The following is an 18281-nucleotide window of genomic DNA, read 5'->3' as shown; positions in this document are numbered from 1 at the left end:
CCTTCCTCGGCCTCCGACCCTCTCTTTCCGTCCTCTCTCCCTCTCACAATGCTTTAGTACCGTTGTACACACACGGGCGGCTGTCTGTGGCCGGCTGGGTGCTGGTGCATGTGTGTGTGGATCCCGAATCAGAGCGCATTCGTGAGTGAGCAAGTGTGTTATGTACGTCGCTATGTTGAGCCGCGTTGTTGTGATCGGTGCGGTGACTGCGTGGAAAACTTTTTGCGCTTGTAAACTGCTGCTCCTTTCGACATCTAGCTTCTTTTCTAGCCAAATAAAGAGTAAAAAAGGCGGGAAATTGGTTCGAACTTAGCTCGTCAAGCAAGTTCACGCGTGGCGTTACCCTTGTCGGCAAGTTCACGCGTGGCGTTACCCTTGTCGGCAAGTTCACGCGTGGTGTTACCCTTGTCGGCAAGTTTTACCCTTGTCGGCAATTGTTTCTTCAAACCGCACGCTTGTCGGCACCGACAAGGGTGATATACGCTGGCAAGATCCCTGAGTGTAATTTACTACGCAATCCTATGGTGTAGCACTTTAGCAGCAAATCCATCACCATGAATACAGAGATAGAAAATGGCTGTGTCTTTAATACCTCTCCTCCTGGTTAACAGATCTACATATGAGAAAGTAAACCTCGAATATAAACTGAAATATAGAATTTCGTAGGGATTGCTAAGGGATTTTCCCTATTAAAAAATACAGAAAATGTATAATGTTACGAATACTATACGTTTGTTGATGCAATTACAGACCACAGCCTCGTCCCTGATTGGTGAAGACATGAATCTGTAGTACAGAGTTTCACTTTGAGAAAAAAAAATCAAAATTGTGCCCTGAAACGTGCAGCTTGGTCGCATATCAATCATGCCAGCAAGGAGCAGGATGCTCCACAAACATCAATTTATCTTATCATACACGAATATCATAGACTTCTTGTCACAGACACAGCCTTCTTGTGCCATCTTTCTCTATATATACATGAAACGATTTGATTATGTGGTGAGAACTGATATCATGTCAGTCTTTTAAACAGCTGTTCATACCATCACTTTCCTCTGGTTCATAATTCATATACAGTTGACTCCCGTTTTAACGAAGTCATCGGGACCGGCAGATTTCTTTCGTTATGTCAAAATTTCGTTACAACCGAACATATAAACAATAAATAACATAGAGCCGATAATTTTGCGACTTGGATTTCTATTTTGTTGTAACTGGAATCTCGTTCGGGATTAGAAACGTGTTCATTATAACGTGAGTGCACTGTATATATTCGATTTGACAGTAACCTTTACATTAATTACAGAGACATATTCAATAAATAATACATCTGCTGTAGATATTTTGCATTAGGTATTTCTTTTCTACTTTATATTTGACAAATAATTTAGAGACTGTACTTCTATTGTGCACATATCAAATCATTTTTCAATGCAAATAGATGTGTATACATTTATGTCTTTGTAACAGGGCCCCGTGGAAGAACACTTTTAATCCAGTTAAAGCATTACCGCATATGAAAAACAAAAATGAGTCAAAAATACGTACATGAAGCATGCATGACACATGCTTTGTACAAGGACATATCTGGCATGTATGCATACATGTCACATTTGTCTCACTTTTCAATGGCCAACTCTTGGCTGAATTATGCGCTTGTGACAATTTCAGGCATTATTTGCCCATTATTTCAGAGGATAAGGCGTCAATCGAAACCGCTAAACCAACATCACTCGCTGCTCTAAAGTCATCACTACAGCTCCCCACACCTTCAAACAGTGATCAGTGATATAGGATCTGAGTGTTTACCACCAAAATGTTGTTACATTTACTTTCTCCCCTTTGCTGATCCCCCAGCTCTCAAGCTTCACCTACTACATTGACCGAGAGGTGAGAAGACTGGACTACCAGCAAGAGCGAGCCAACTTCCACGTGGATAACAAACGTCGTCTGGACCAAGAAGAGGCCCAGAAAAAGGTGAGTTGGTCCAAACTTTCTTCTCTCTGACCACTGGCCCTCCCTTATCCCTTTCTGATTGTATAGTACTGGTGGAGATGAGAATTGGGCTTTGAACTTTTTGTGAGATACCAAGAAACCACTAATGAAATAGTACAGAGCATACCATTTTAACAGGAATTCAAAGTTTATGAGATGAAAATCGGTTTGGAATTGCTGAGACATCCAAAAACAAAGTAAAACAAAGCAACCCTAATAAAATGTGAGTCCTGCATTTTCTTAGGAATGCTATTTTTTGGATATCTCAGCCATTTTAAACCTGATTTTCATCAAATAAACATTGAATCCCTCTTGGAAGTACATGCTCTTTCATATTTTATGAGAGGTTTCTCATCATCTCACCAAAAAATATTAGAAACCTGAAGTTAGGTCTCAACCAAAACTATATGCTCCCTTTAATGTAACACACCTTCGATTTCGAGGTTGATTGAACCACTGTAGTGGACTTACTATGAAAAAGAATACTGTATACGCGGTACATTCTGCATTTTCATAGTTTTCACGAATTTTGCAAGTCCACTGATATTCATGAAATTAACAACTTGCAAAAATATTGCTTTGTGTAGCAAAAATCCTCTGTGTATTGTCTCCTAGGTTAGAAAGTGCTCATCTGAAAAGGTACTACACTTATTTCTCACTCGGCCTACGTGGTTCTCGATTGTAGGTTCAGCCACTTGTAAAATTGGCTTACAAGTTCCACTTCACGAAATGTTATACCCCCAACATGATATGGTGTTTACAGTTTACGGATTGCTTAAAGAGAATTGCTTCTTTCAGTGGTAGTGATACGTTTCAAGAGGTTTGCACTGGCATCATATTTCCAGTTTTCATCATCTGTAAACAGATTCATTGAGAAGAGTTGCTGCTGTTGATGGTAATCGCACATTAAAAGACCTTTGTACTCTGATCAGTTTTTCTAGACTCCCTTATCTATGTAAAAGTGATGATCAGTTATTTTCCAAAACTTCAACTTGATATCATTTAGAAAATGAAAGGTTTTACATTGAGTAGTACCTGGACATTACCTGCATGTATATATTGCCACTGAACAAAACTCGGCCAAGATGAGAAAAGGTAGAGATATACCCTCAGACCTCCCAACCTAACTGACTGAAAAATAGGGATGATTTGACTCAAAAGTAGAAAAGAAAGAGCAGTTCCCATGTACTTTTGATAGGAGTGTGTAATAAAATTACCGCGAAAAATAGGAAACGCCTATCAAAACAAGAGCTGGGAATGGTTAAATTCAGATTCTTTCCTCCAAATTCAGAAAGGTTGAGAGGTCTGTACCCTGTACCTGACCGTGCGCTTGACAGCGAGGGCGCTCTTACCTATATCTGAATATTTCTCTCTGCCCGCAGATGGCGCAGCCGGCCGAGCCGAGCATGGACGAGGTGGAGAACAAGCAGCGGGTGGAGTACGCCGACTTCAAGGAGGAAGAGAAGAAGTTTCTGGAGGACCTGGGACTCCTCCAGGTGGAGGAGGAGCCTCTCCCAGAGGTGTAGTCAGGGGGAGGAGCTAAGAGGCCCCACCCATCACGTAGGCACATGTGGGGCGAAAACAAGACTCGTAGGATGACGAAACCAGTTCATTGTGTTAACGAGTTGATGATGAGCTCTTGGCAATCTCAGTCTTTTATGAGAAAAAACTATGGGGGATTTCATAAACATAAGTAGATATGAAAATGAAGAAGGAAAAAAGACCTCTGTAGTATCAGTGCAGGGTAATATAACTGGGCTTGTTATTAATCATCATGGGTGCAAAAAGTTGGCACTCTGCCAATTATCCACTCATGTTGCAGCGTATTACTGAGATCTAACAGAGGGTAGTGAGGCCTTAAGTATTGACCTTTTTCAAGTCTTTCTCTATAATTTTCTATTCATATAGCATCCAACCCGGACTGCACGCATCGCAGTTTCATAACCAGAAACCGACAATTGCGTGCTACGTGATAGTATTTAGCTGTGTTTACTGACCTTCAAGAGCCATACTGATTTATAATGGGGTAATGTTTGCAGTCTGAGATCACGTTTTGTTTTAGCCTCTCCTCAACCAGTGCATGGGTTCATGGTATTACAAAAGATTTTTCCTCCACTAACGTGTACCGGTACTTGATCAAACAGACATTTCAGCAAAGGCCAAGTACTCAGAACACAGCAGTGCCCACTCGTTTTACTTGCCCAAGAATGAGTGTTGATTGCCTCGGGGCAAGCAGGTAGGTCAGATTATAGCATCATGGGGTGTGATACTGGCTGCTAGCCCACTTCCAAAACTTGTCCATCATGACAAACCTAATAATAGCCACAAGTTCGAGAGTGCTTGAGGTCTCTGAATATGTTCAGATGCTGTAAAGCGTGAGAGCAAACTTTACAAAACTGGCTGTCTAGGGCAGTAACGATAAAAGTTTTGTTATCAGTGCACACCACTGCCAGAAATACCGGTATTCCTTGGGCACACAACCAGTTTGCTTAATTTGTCATAATGAAATGGTTGTCTATTCTTATCCTTTGTTATACATCATTAGAAACCCAAAAGTGGTGGCACGGGATGTAAGGTTGTGTTTGCTGTTGTTTTAACAATTGTCGATTATACAACACCCACACTGATTCTTGGTGCCCAATTGGTCGACTGCCTATTGCGTAACCTTCGCTGAAAGTGCCATTGCGTGCTTTCACCATCCAGTTCGCAATAGCTGCCAAACTTTTTTGGATAGGCTAGCACATGATGGCACAGCCAAACATTTGCTCTTCGTCCAACTTGCAGTTTTCCACAAATGTTGGGCCATGAGAAATGGCTGTAATTACAATACCAAATCCTTGACATGGACCAAGCCCTTAGATGTCCATGGTGTTGTAGAAACATATAGTAAATTGCCTTTGTGACCGCGATAAAACAATAAAAAATTTCAATTCTACTTCACTGTGCGGAAGAGTGTATCTCATCTCTTACCCTATCTGAAATCTTGTACCATCGCACTTGGCACCGTGCACAATTCATCTTTTTAACCCTATACTTGCCACATACATTTCCTGTTTGGCTGTACATTGTATGTGTGTGAAATTAGTTCACATTTGACCCATTGGCATAAATGGGGCTAACAGAAGTGTAACATACACCATGCGCTATGACTCCTTGTATTAAGTGGCTTTGCAGCAATTGACATATTACACAGTACCTCTTTCCTGTAGGGGCCAATCCAATCTGAAATCCTCTCCCACATTTTTCTTGCTAGATTAACCCATTAGAACTGAACCGTCCGAAACCGCCCGTTTGCTTTTTTATAGTTTTATGCTTCTCCATTTTTATTGTTTTCATACAGAAGATAAGATTACGTAATTTTAAAGAAGTCAAAGGTCAACCAAAGTATGTCAGAATTATTTCTGTGACACCGGTCACACCCAAATCTCTTGGTAAGGTCTTAATGGCTTTCAAATAAACATAACTTATAATAGACAAAAATAAACATGCAGTGATCTATTTTGCATAATTTAGAAAGTTGTCGAAATGAGTATTGCTGTACCTTCCAGGGAATAATATGCCATTATATACAGAATCTTCAGTTGCTAAAGGGTTAATCAGGGAATCCAAAGCTCGATAAGCAAAGTAATCAGTGGTCACTAAAAAGGTGAATGCCATCTCCCAACCCTCACGCAATAAGTTTCCCCTAAAGATCTCCTATCATAATTCATATTTGAAATCCGTTACCCAACATCTTGATGACACTGTACGTAGGTCAGTGTACTTTTCTCAGTCCGGATGGATGAAACATACCACAATTTGACTGCAGACAAAACTGTAGATGTTTAGAAGTGTGTAGGGATTTTGTGACCCAGATTTTGGGCCATTGGAAAAATTGTGTTCAGGCAACATACAGGGGAAGTATACAGTAGGACGTCCAAGCGTGAATGAATTTCGTCATTTGAAATGTTGATGATGTAGAATGATCTGAAAGAGATCTGCGATACAAATGGTCGATTTATTGGAATGTTACTGTACATAGTCGACTGTACATATTGAATAGATTGTTGTACACTGTATGATGAAATGATATGTAAATACTGCTACTCTTAAATGTAAAGTATTTTGTATTCACTATAAGCTGGTTTGTTGAGCTGGTTACAGTATGATGATATATGTTTGAACCATTAAAAGCCATTGTGCAAACTCATCTGCTTGAGACTTCATTGCACTTCTTTGTGTGACCATGTCAAATGTAAATTATTTTGTATTGTTTACACATTAATTTCATGATAACGTTTCATGATATGAAGTGCAAGATTCTCTCATAGCTGCAAACTAGTGTCTGTTCACCATATCAAAATGTTTATCCTACATACAAAAGAAAACAAGAGAAGTCACACACACACACAAACAACAATACACACACTATTAAACGAGCACACACCCCAAATAAGAATGAATGTGCAAACTAAAAGAAAAACAATGTCACTTCCATCAGAGTATTTTGCTTTTGCAGGCTGCAAATACTGTGACAAAGTTTGCCTAACTGGGAGGGGGAAAAAAAAAGACTGTATGAAAAGCATAGTGGGTCCTGTTTTGAGATGCATAATGGAGAGATTATCCAATTGAAGACTGTATCTTGCCTGCATTACATTTAATGTTTTGTGTTTATTAATATATTATATGCTTTGCTAACCAGACATCAATTAGGAAGTCCATAATGGTTAATCTGTTGCCAAGCAACAAAACTTTTATTTGTCTCCTGTTGACACCAACTGACAGAAATACACTAATAAATATAAATTCAAATGTAGTCACAGCTGTCAACCTTTCCGCAAATGCCCATCCCGAACCACTGGTTCTGTTAAAAACGCTTTAATAGAATGTCTGATTGGTTTATGATGATCAAGGTCAATTTCGGTATACCATACGGAGCTCCTACACAGAAAAAAAAAAATCAGCATTTTTTTTTAATTACATAGTTTACATTTTTATAGTTAACATTTATGCTTATTACAACGTACAGTAGAATCTCAATTAACTGGCCATCGATTATCCGGACTCTCTGTTATCTGGATGTCAACTGTCGGACATTTTTTAAAGTGTTCCAAGTATTTTTCAATAGTGCCAAATCTCACTCAAAACAAACACACGTTCAATCATTCATCGTGCAAATACACAATGGGACATATTCCAATCATCGCAGCGGAACAGTTCATGAGATGCATCAATGACTGGTGCCGTGCTTGCCACTGGCACCAAGTGCATAGCAGTGGTTACAGTACAATATAGCAACACTATTTGATGATTCGCATTATCGATCTCATTGCAACTGACTGATTATTTACGTTGATGTAGGGCAATTTGTCAATCAGGTGCAATAAAAACATCTTGACGGAAGAATTTCATGAATTTGAATCGATCTCATTGTCGTTTATTATCAATCATAAGAAACAATACATGTACATGAAGGGAGACTTTACTTATAATTATTTTGTTTAATTTCCATACCAATTTATGAAGTTTGAAACATGACAATGTAATGCAGATAATCATGATATTAGTGAATTGGTAATAACGTGTGTTCCCCTGGCAATTGCTAAGCATGATATGCTAGAAAGTGCTGTATTTGAGCAATTCTCTCTTATCCGGCCAAATCGATTATCCGGACGCCCGCCGGACGGTACCGACGTGGCTGGATAATCAAAGTCCTACTGTATATTGTTATGGAAAAGCGATTTTGGTGTGAGAATCACAGTTGGTACTCCACAAGCCTTCATTACCTGGGTTCACTTATTAAGACACACATTAGTTACCACAAACCATTTGAAATAAGGTGGTTGTAAGTACATATTGCAATGTGTGTGCACCAATTTAGAAGACGCTACAATGTGAGCCTGCAAAAGGAGCGAGACGGCAAACCAGCAAGCTCAGAAAAATTGCAGTTTAGCATCAGTTTGATTTGACACATCCTGATAAACAAGACTTCTAGATGGAACCTGAAGTCCAATGTCAACCTACTGGTGGAGAAATGCCAACTAAAGTTTGAAACAGTAGGTCTCCAATGGGTCACTGGATGCAGGCACAGTGAATATGATATGACTATTAGCAATGTCCTGCTAGCAGCAGGTGGGATGTCTTCACCGCTCTAGATCTTTGTCGAACACAAACAGCCAGCGATGACCTGCGTAGGTGGTAGCACACAGATCACTCCTCATTCAACCCCTGAACACAAGGACCAGATACATTCGCCATGGCTCAGCTGCATTTTCTGCTCTCACATTTCCCTCTCCCTGAAATATAATGAAGAAAAATAGAACAAATGGGAAAAAGAAGAGGAAGTTATCACACACAACCAAAAGTTCTTTAAGCTATCATGATCTACAAAAGTAATGATGATGATGTTGTCCATGAACACAAACAAAGACTGCAAACAAGTCAAGATTACTACAAACTTACACAAGTTTGTTTTTTTTTTGACACAAAGCTGCACAAAGCTTGGCAATACATACCAGGGGTGTATCCAGGAATTCTGTAAAGAGGGGGCGCCTTTACAAAATTAAAGGCCCCCCCCCCCATTTTTTTTTCCGTTTTATTTTTTTTTTGTTTTAACAAGACATAAAGGGGGCGGTGTGCCCCCACCTGGATCCGCCACTGCATACCAACTTTGATGGACACAGTATAACAACAACGAAAAAAAAACAAACAAACAAACAAGAAAATCAATTATAAAAAAAAGGTTGGAAACATGGACAGGGTTCTAGGTATTTGGTCAATAGCAAGAGGCAAGCAAGAATGTTGATGGGCTAATTCTGGGGTAGCTCAATGGGCAAATGATGTGGATTCAAAACAATGATGCTTTCTAAAACAAATATATTCTGAAAATAACTTGTAGAATGATAAAGAGACAGATAAAGTTGCAATTAGATCGTTTGGACTCAGAAACTTATTCACAATTCCGTGTATTTCATTTTCAACGGTACATGTGACCCTTAAAAACATTCAGAATCAACAACAGCAGTCTGGACCATGATTATTTCCTCATTATGATAAAACCTTATGAAAACAGACTCCTGAAAGTTGCTAAAAACATAGACATAAGTGGTAGTGCAGAGGGTCCCAATACATAATGCCCCACATGCTGGTATTAAAGAGAGTTGTCTTTCAGTGTATATTTGTGGCAAATACAAAGTATTTTTGAATAGTGCTGCGTAAACTTGTACTTGAAAGCTACGAATAGTGAAACCGTCTTACTATATAATAATTGTACATACTATACGGCATATTATAGCAAGGCTATTTTTTTGCAAACCCATGTCCCATTTCATAAAAGATGTTAGGATAGCAACTCTTGCTGGAATGGCAACTTTCAATAGCAACAGCCAATTAGGAAGCTGCATTCTTGTTGTTACTATGACAATTGCCATTCCAGCAAGAGTTGCTATCATATCAACTTTTTATGAAATGGGGCCCAGGACTTCCCTACAATTTCACAAATAGTTAAATTCGTGATTGTGAAATGCAGGACAGAACAGAGAAATGTAGGCATGCATGTAGAATTCACATCAGGATTAGAGTTGATATTTTCGCATGTTGTTAAAGATAATATAAAGTTTTGGTACCTCAAAAGTTTCCTGAGTTTCCTTGTCTTAGTTTGTGTTTCAGGTTTAAGTACCTTTCATATAACTAACACTATGAGACTTACTCGCCCCAAAGTGCTCTCATGTCTTAGCAATCATGCAATAATGGTTTCGTACCAGAGCAGAGCGGGCTCTGAAAAATTAGAACGAGCCGTTAGTTTGACTCGACGCGGTACCGCGACAATTCATTCATTTCATTTCATTTCATTTTATTTCATTTCCGACAACATTTTCATACACAAAATAATACAACATTAATACAATGTAGTAACAAAGAAAAATATGTGAAGTTTACAATGTTATGCATCACAAGAGTAAATGAAAATTGAATTAAACTAAAGTTGCAGGAAATCAATATACACGTATCAATCTATATATACATATACAAGTGTATATAATACACGTATCAATCAATATACACGTATTGTACGAAACCATTATTGCATGATTACTAAGACATGAGAGCATTTTGGGGCAAGTAAGTCTCACAGCGTTAGTTATATGAAAGGTACTTTAACCTGAAACACAAACTAAGACAAGGAAACTCAGGGAAACATTTGAGGTACCAAAACTTTATATTATCTTTAAATTCACACAAAAAAACCCAAAACACCTGACTCACAAAATTCGTGAAATATATGGCTTATATATTATACAGTACCATAGGTTACTTGTGGGCCTGTGAGTTCAAAGATTGTGTATAAAGAGATAGGGGGAGGGGGAATGTTTCACTTGTTTCCAAAGACAAGCTGAGCATTCAAATCTTCCAAATAGAGTGGAAGTGTTTGCCAAAGAACAAGAAGCATTCTCTCCTATGATATCACATGCACAAAGTGGTAGATAGTTTGCTGTATTCTGCATGCTACAGACATGAAACTCACATATCCTGCACAATGAGTGTTACAAAACGTAGGTGCCACAAAAAGGTGCGACGTGCGCTACGTTTTGTTTACAAAATGATGTACAAAACATACATCTGGTTGTGAGTCTTGAAGTACATTGTACAGTATGTATGGGAAAGCCCAGCATCCCCCTTCTTTCAATCTCATTGTACCGCATATACCCTTTGCTCCACATACTGTTCATTACAAAGTGGCTAAATTGTCTCTTCCTAATATTTCACTTTGACATTTTCAATGGCTTCTCAGAGTTAAAGCAATATATCACGGTATGATTTTATTATGCAATAAAATCTTACAATTTTACAATTGTAGCAATCACCACATCTGCAGAAATACCATCCAAAGAGCACATAAAAAATACAGAGAAGCTGAACTACAGACTAAGATAGAAAAACAATTGATAAATCCATGAGAAATTGTCTACACAATATCTTGGGGGTATGAGGACAAATAATGTAATAATGTAATGTCTTAGATATTTTTGAATTGAACAATAATAATATTAGTGTATTTATGTATTTATGTTTTAAAAATTGCATTCCTCCAAGTCTTTCTTCCTTGTTTCAGTTAAATAGTGCTATCTACTGTATTTGTATTGTTTGAGAAATCCTCTGAATTATCATTTACCTCTTAATGAAACAAATGTTGGTTTATAGTCTGTTTTGTATAGAGGACCTTTAATTTGGAACAATTTGCCACAGGCAATTAAAATGAGTCCATCTCTAAATGTTTTTAAACGAAGATTTAAATCATTTCTATTGGAAAAAGAAAAGCAATCTACGTATTCAGGTATTACTCTGTGTGTGTGCGTTGGGTTTTTTTATTTCTCTCAATATGTGTTTTTAATTACTTTGGTTCTAATTTCTATGCACATGTATTTGTTCGACTTAATATGACTTTTAGTATAAATGCTTATGGTGGCAGCTACTCATAAAACTTTGTTTTTCTTGCTGTCTCCACATTCTGTTACATTTGTATTGTCAATCTGAATCTAATTATGTACCTTGTCTGGATGTTTTTTTATCTGTTTGAATGAATAAACGCGAAACGCGAAACGCGAAACGCGAATTGCGAATTGAAATAATCTGCCAACCCTTTGTGCATTCTGAATGTCTCTTATCACAGCAAACCCCATGGCATTGTACACATTGTCCACATTCCCTGGCACAGAAAGGGCTAACTGGTATCACACCATAGATTAAACGCACAATATTAACAAGAGATCCAACAAAGCAACAAAACAATAACTGGTAAAAACCCTCAAACAGTAAAAGTCAGTTGTCAAGTACCTTGAACAAAGAAAATTAAACAAAAATACAAAGACGGTTTATCTTCAAGAGTAAGGAAATTACTCTTTGGCACAAAGAGTTTGTTAACTCCTGTGCCACGGTGGGAACCCCCTGTGTGCCACATTATTCTGAGACACCAACATAGTCATGCTTTGAGAAAACATTCTGTTTTTTAAATCCATGTAACTTCTATATATTTCTGTTAAGCTGTACGTGCTGTGAGCAAAGATGCAGAGAAAATGCCAAGCTTTGCATTGATGTGAATTGTATGACAAAGCCATAATCGTTTTTCTTTGAAATGACCAGTAGCTACATTAGTGTAAAGGCATGACTTTTGCAAACAAAACAGTGACAGAAACTTTGAATTGACGAGCAAAATCTATTAGGGAACACCGCTTGACAGTACATCACCACATAAAATGCAAGCTATATATGAGATGAACAGAATGAAGCATGAGGTTTCATTGTACTGCCGGCATTTGGCAATATATTGATCTGTTTGGGCGGGTTTGTGGGTATGAGCAGAATATACGAAGTTGGCACGCCGTCAACTGAGTCGGATGTGCGAAATTGGCACATAAAGAGTTAATACCTCAGTGACCCTCATGAGCAGAGTAGCATACTGAGGACCAGAAAACTCACCAGTCTTGTTTCTCATAACAGGTAGTCTTCAATGACCTTCTGAATGCCCCTGAGAATGGCTGGCGAGTAGTCTTCCAGCGCCAGACTCAGGAGGAGTGGCTTCGACTCCGACTTTAGGACCTTGCTGGCTATGTTCCGAGCGAACACATGGATCACCGGCTGAATTAAAGCAATGCAAAAGGGAACAAGAAGAATGCAGCATAAAATTACCAAATAGGATGACCCACAGGGTCATGAAATCTGTCATCGATCACTGGTCAGTTGATCTGCCTCCTGTCATGTCACTCTCAACAACTACTGTTAGCAACTTTGATTTACTTGTCACGCCTAGAAAGTCTCTTACCTCAGTACCAATCACAGTCAGCAGACCATCTAAATTAATTTTGCCTCGCGTCATGTTTTGTTCACTAATGTCTTACATTGACTCATCTTACACTCTTTAATGATCTTCTACACACCCCATGTAACTCTTCTCCCTACAAGACGCAAATATCGATCATTTGTCGGTGACAAAGTTCCTGTCATCTGGTTATGTACAAAGCCATCAACATGTGTGACAACACCACTGTCCCTCACATGAGCCAAATAGCTCCCTGTTGGAAATAATATTTGATCAGTAATGACTACACAGACGAGCTCCATGACAAACGAGTGCAATGGAAGCTTCCAAAGTCAATCATATTTGAAGTGGAATGTACCTATTCTGGACTGTGCATTATAGTATCACAATGAAGAACAATTTCATGGCATCAAATCTATAGGAGAAAATCCAGTGAAACAGCAGTGGAACAGACAGTTTCACATTTGATTATTCACTTTCTACAAATGATGCCAAAAAGCTGCCTACTCATTTACAGACTGCCATGTAGCCATTAAAGGACAAGTCCAACTTCAGAAACATGTGAATTGAGAGACTTCAGCAATATTAGTAGAGCTCATTGGTGAAAGTTTGAGTAAAATCGGACAATCCATTCCAATGTTATGAATTTTTTAAGTTTTAGTTCCGGGATTGCTGGATGTGAAGACTACTACAGCTTGTGATGTCATATGTGTAGAATAATATAAAGAAAATATAAAGAAAAATCAACATATTTTCACTTTTCTGGCATAATATTAATAAAAGAGCACATGCAGGGGGAGTGATATTACCCTTAACATATATATCAGTTACAAGTTGAGGGAATGTGTACATCTTTCATGAAATCAAATTTAGTGTAATTTTCTTTCTAAATATTTTTCTTATACTGTTCTATGCATGTGACATCATCATCTGTAGTAGTCTTCTTATCCAGCAGTGATTACACAGAAACTTTATAAATTCATTACTTTTTAATGGATTGTCTGATTTTCCTCAAACTTTCACTGATGTATTCTACTTGTATTGCTGCATAATCTCAATCCACATGTATATGAAGGTGAACTTGTTCTTTACAGTTGATGGGTGCCTCCTCATTCGAGATTATTTTTACCTCGTCTCTGCCGAGTAAGACATGAGTGGAGTATGTCTCTTCCCTCTTATCAAGGGGCAAGGAATCTTTGGTGACATGGATCTGAAAAATATGAGAACACACAGGGGGATTAACAGTAACAATCAACAGAAATACATTAACACTTCACTAGCCCACACATTCAGTAATATTGCATTTTGCCCATTATTAATAGTACATCTGATATTGGTATAAATTGCTGCCTACACAAGTTCGAAGTTCCTTTGCTGTCAGGCAACAAAGATGTCCTTCTAAATAGTCTATAAAGTTAAGAATAAGGGTTCTATGCTACACAATGTTTTTTGGGAATCAAATTTAATAATTTCACTCATTAAGCATATTTTGAGTCCACATTGAAACCTTACGCAAATGTGATGCTACTTTAATGTAAATTGACATATTTGTGAGTGGATATTTTAACAACACTGTGCATTTGATTTCAACTGAATTATTCTGTCATATTCATCTCCATTTCTCCAACCCAGAGTATCTTTTTCAAGTTGGAAAGCAATTAAAGGAAAATAAGCAAGGGCTACAATTATTATGGATGTAACATGCGTAAAATAACAACTTTGGTGGAAATATCGAAGAAAATAATATACATTCACACTGACTATTTTGTGACCTATTTCCTGACAGCAATTTCTTCTCTACACACAAAGAAAAAAAGAGAGAAAAGAAATAAAATCCATCCATCACTGGCTTACACTTTCACTCTTTTAAATGTAAATTAATCATGCATTCCCTACAACTTTCATAGATATATCTATACTGCCTACATTTTATGGCCGCTTTTATTGTCATTCAAGTACTGGTAATAAACTAAGGGAGAGGGAGTCGGGGAGAGGGTAAGATGAACAATTTGAACAACAGGTAAGCAAAGACGAAAGCAACAGCTAGATGAATATCAACTATGCCATAAACATTCAAGTGTTTGGTTTCATCTTGAAAGGGCATTGTTCATAATTTATATATATCACAAGGTAAACTGGTCTCGCAAGTGTGATGACACTGATATCATACTGACATGAAATTTTTCTCACAAAATGGCAGTAATTCGACAAAACGTATTACAACAACATTGTTTTTTTTTTCTTTTCATAAATCTACATACTGGTATTCATTTTGTGATTAGTGCACGTCACTACATACAGATAAAAAAACAAACAAACTTATGTTTTGGCTTGGACTGATAAAAAGAAAATAAAATTGTGATACTTACGAGTGTCCCAAGTTTCTGGTATTGTGTAACAACAAGAAAGGATCTGTCTTCAAAAGGGGTGAGAACAAAGTCTGTGTGCCTCCCATCCAGAGTGACTGCACCCTGAAATAGGAATCGCAGCGGGGATAAACATTTTTGAGAAACTTAATACAATGTCCAAATTTAGTCTTAGATATGACATGAACACAGAGGCTTGCCACAACATTCCTATCTTGACATTGTTCTGCCAAAATACATTTTCACAATCTGAAAACTAGGCCAAGGTGGAAACATCTTTCATGGCAAGAGCTTTGATGTTTCATTGAGCCGACTGTTACTTGGCATGCTATCCATTATTGTAGATCCCTAGCTAGGAAGGACAATTTTTTTCTCTTTTTAACGAACCAAAACTTGTGTGTATGTCTGTTTGGGGGGGGGGGGGGTTGCACCCCCCCTGCAACCCCCTCAAAACTGATTTTCATCATATCAACTTTCAATTCCTCTTTCAACTTTCAATTGCATAGACCCCCCTTTTTAAAATTTCATAATGTAGTTTATAAGTATCCCGCAAAAAGTTAAAAGCTGAATTTTCAACTCAACCAAAACTAGTATTGAGTGAATTTATACCATCCCTTTAACTAGTTATAAAGTTTTTAGCAAGAAGCGTTTCTACTCTAGCCGTCTGGCTATCTAACTACTAGCTACTAATGTAAACTACTCACCAAAACTATACCATCCCTTTAACTAGTTATACTTTAGCAAAGCATTTATACTCTAGCCGTCCAGCTACTATCTAGTACTAACGTTAGGTCCAGGGGCCGCAGAACGTTTTTCAGTTTGGGGGGGCTGCGCAGCCGGAGGGGGGGATGTGTATCAAGGTCAACAAGCCCCCATCCCCCGCTTTAGACGCACCGGCGTAGCCTGGATAATGATCTTGTGATCTTTGGAGGATGGTGGTTACTATATGCGAGGAAGCCAAGCGACCGAACCCGAGCGAGCGGAGGGAAGGTGGGGGGGGGGGGGGGAGGGTATTGGAGGGGATGTTCCCCCTCCCACGGGGAGAACTTTTTGCATTTTAATATTGTAAATGGTGCAATTTTGATGCATCTTTTTGCGTCTTTTATCGACTTGAAACCCCCCGCTTAGACGCACCGGCGTAGCCTTGATAAGGATCTTGTGATATTGGGAAGAACAGTGACTATGCGAGGGACCGAAGCGACCGAGCCCGAGCGAGCAGAGGGAGGGGGGGTGGGTGTGTTCCCCCTCCCATGGTGACAACTTTTTGCATTTTTATGTTGTAAATGGTGCAATTTGATGCATGTTTTTCAGTCTTTTATCGACTTGAAATGGCCCCACTTGTTTAAGGTAGCAGGATATTTTGATGTGGATTATTATTGAACAATTTGTCTATAAAGTGGTAGCATTTAAATAAACTTCTTGTATTAATCTATTGTTACAATTAATTTCATGAACATTGTCTGTTAAGCAATCAAACAGAAAAGGCATGCTCACGAGTGTGTATATACAAAAGGGATATTTCTCCTCCCACATGAAGGTGATTTTCTATTTTTAGACCTGAAATGCAGCGATCTGGTGCAAACTTTTGGTGCAATACTTGGATTTTTTTCTAGTTCCCCAACCCCCCCCCCAAAAAAAAATTCTGGAAATAATTTAGATTTTTTTTTTTTCAGGAAAGTGTTAATAGCAAAATCACGGCATTTAGCTCTTATTCCGCATGTGCATCATCTATGTGTATGTATACAAAATCTAATGAGGTAGAGGGGGAGGGGGATGCCCCCTCCCACTCGACGGAGCTTTTGCGTTTTTAAAATCGAGATAAAGCGATCTAAAGAACATTTTTTGTGAGAAATTCGGGAAGCGTGATTTTTCCCCCGATTTTTCCCCCTTTTTTTTTCTTTTTTTTTCACGATCCAAAAGTGTGTGTGTGTGTGGGGGGGGGGGGGGCTGCAGCCCCCCCCCCCCCCCCCCCCCCCCCGATTCCGCGGCCCCTGAGGTCTGACGATAGTGACGTTACATTTGTGTGGTCTGAAGCAGGAGTTATCTAGATCTACATTCCCTATATGCTACATCAGTAATACCCGGTGTGTAATTTTGACGTTGCTGTTATCTATGTCTTCAGTACCACGTACTATAAGAATGCATAGATAGATAGAATCTATGGTAAAGAGACTAGCTACTACTAGTTACATATCCAAAAAAATCCCAGTATGTAAAATTAATTGTTTTGCAGCAGAATGATGCCCCAACACGATACAGCATATATTGGCACGAATGGGACTACAAGCAGTTTCCTACTTTCTAATGTATGATGTTTAAATTAGTCAGTCCTTCTTCACTCAAGACAGTTGAAACCAGGAACATCCCATCAGCCGGGCAGACGGCATGAAAAGCATTATTTATGTGATGAATATATCATACCGTCTTCGAGGTTGGATAGCCCTTTTGGGATTCCATCATCGATAATCGGACCGGATTGGGTAGACTCCACTGGGGAAAATCTCAGGGTAATTTGACCGATTCGAGTTCGTTGAGGGCAGCAGACAATTTGTGGCACAGGCGTAGCCATGAGCTCATTTTGCGGTGTCCCAGCCGACCCCCCCCCCCCTTCTCCCCACCCCACGGGCAACATGTTTATAGCGCACTTGTAACAAAGGTTCGCGCACTAAGTAAGCATTCGCACACTCAGTACGAGACGCCCATTGGCTAAAAAAAAACCATGCATCAGTTTTTCATTCCGTGCGCGGAAGGGGGTGGGGGGAGAGGGGAGGGGAGGGGGGGGGGGGTCGGCTGAGACACCGCGTAATGGCGCTGCCCATACCAAAAACACACATAGCGCGTCACAGAATCGGTCAATACGGTAGACTTCACGTTTGCTTACTTAGCCTTACTTCCAGACGTCCTTTATGAAGGAAGTTGTAGAATTAATGCCAACCTCATGTTTGTTTGCTTGTATAGATTTCTGGGCCCAATTTCATGAAATATGTTAGGATCTAGCAAATCTTGCTGGAATGGCAATTTCCCATAGCAACATCCAATCAGGAGGCTGGATTCTTGTCGTTACCATGACAATTGTACGGAAGCTTAAAAGTGCCAACCAGATGACGAGATAAGAAGACGAGAAG

The 18281-nt window shown here is 39.0% G+C and overlaps 2 protein-coding genes across 2 annotated transcripts in view; one reads left to right on the top strand and one right to left on the bottom strand.

The window, feature by feature from the left end:
* Positions 1–3587, top strand: part of LOC139722394 (dynein axonemal intermediate chain 3-like) — a 35935-nt gene extending 32348 nt beyond the window's left edge. Inside the window, 2 exon segments of the mRNA XM_071633701.1 lie at positions 1858–1977; positions 3378–3587. Coding sequence (XP_071489802.1) covers positions 1858–1977; positions 3378–3521 — 264 coding nt within the window. The 3' untranslated portion in view covers positions 3522–3587.
* An 8875-nt stretch (positions 3588–12462) lies between these two features.
* Positions 12463–17656, bottom strand: LOC139722393 (proteasome assembly chaperone 3-like). Its single transcript, XM_071633700.1, has 4 exons — positions 17578–17656; positions 15160–15261; positions 13920–14000; positions 12463–12609 (listed from the first exon to the last, which is right to left on the bottom strand). Exons 1-4 carry the CDS (start codon positions 17614–17616, stop codon positions 12463–12465), a joined length of 369 nt encoding a protein of 122 aa, XP_071489801.1. The 5' UTR covers positions 17617–17656.
* Between the last annotated feature and the right edge of the window lie 625 nt (positions 17657–18281).

The sequence above is a fragment of the Diadema antillarum genome, unplaced genomic scaffold, assembly GCF_040938485.1.
Source record: "Diadema antillarum isolate AM-2024a unplaced genomic scaffold, OU_Dant_1.0 scf00000164, whole genome shotgun sequence".
In the NCBI taxonomy this organism is placed as follows: domain Eukaryota; kingdom Metazoa; phylum Echinodermata; class Echinoidea; order Diadematoida; family Diadematidae; genus Diadema; species Diadema antillarum.
Note: the sequence above shows the minus strand (reverse complement) of the source record. Positions and strands in the feature narration are given on the sequence as shown.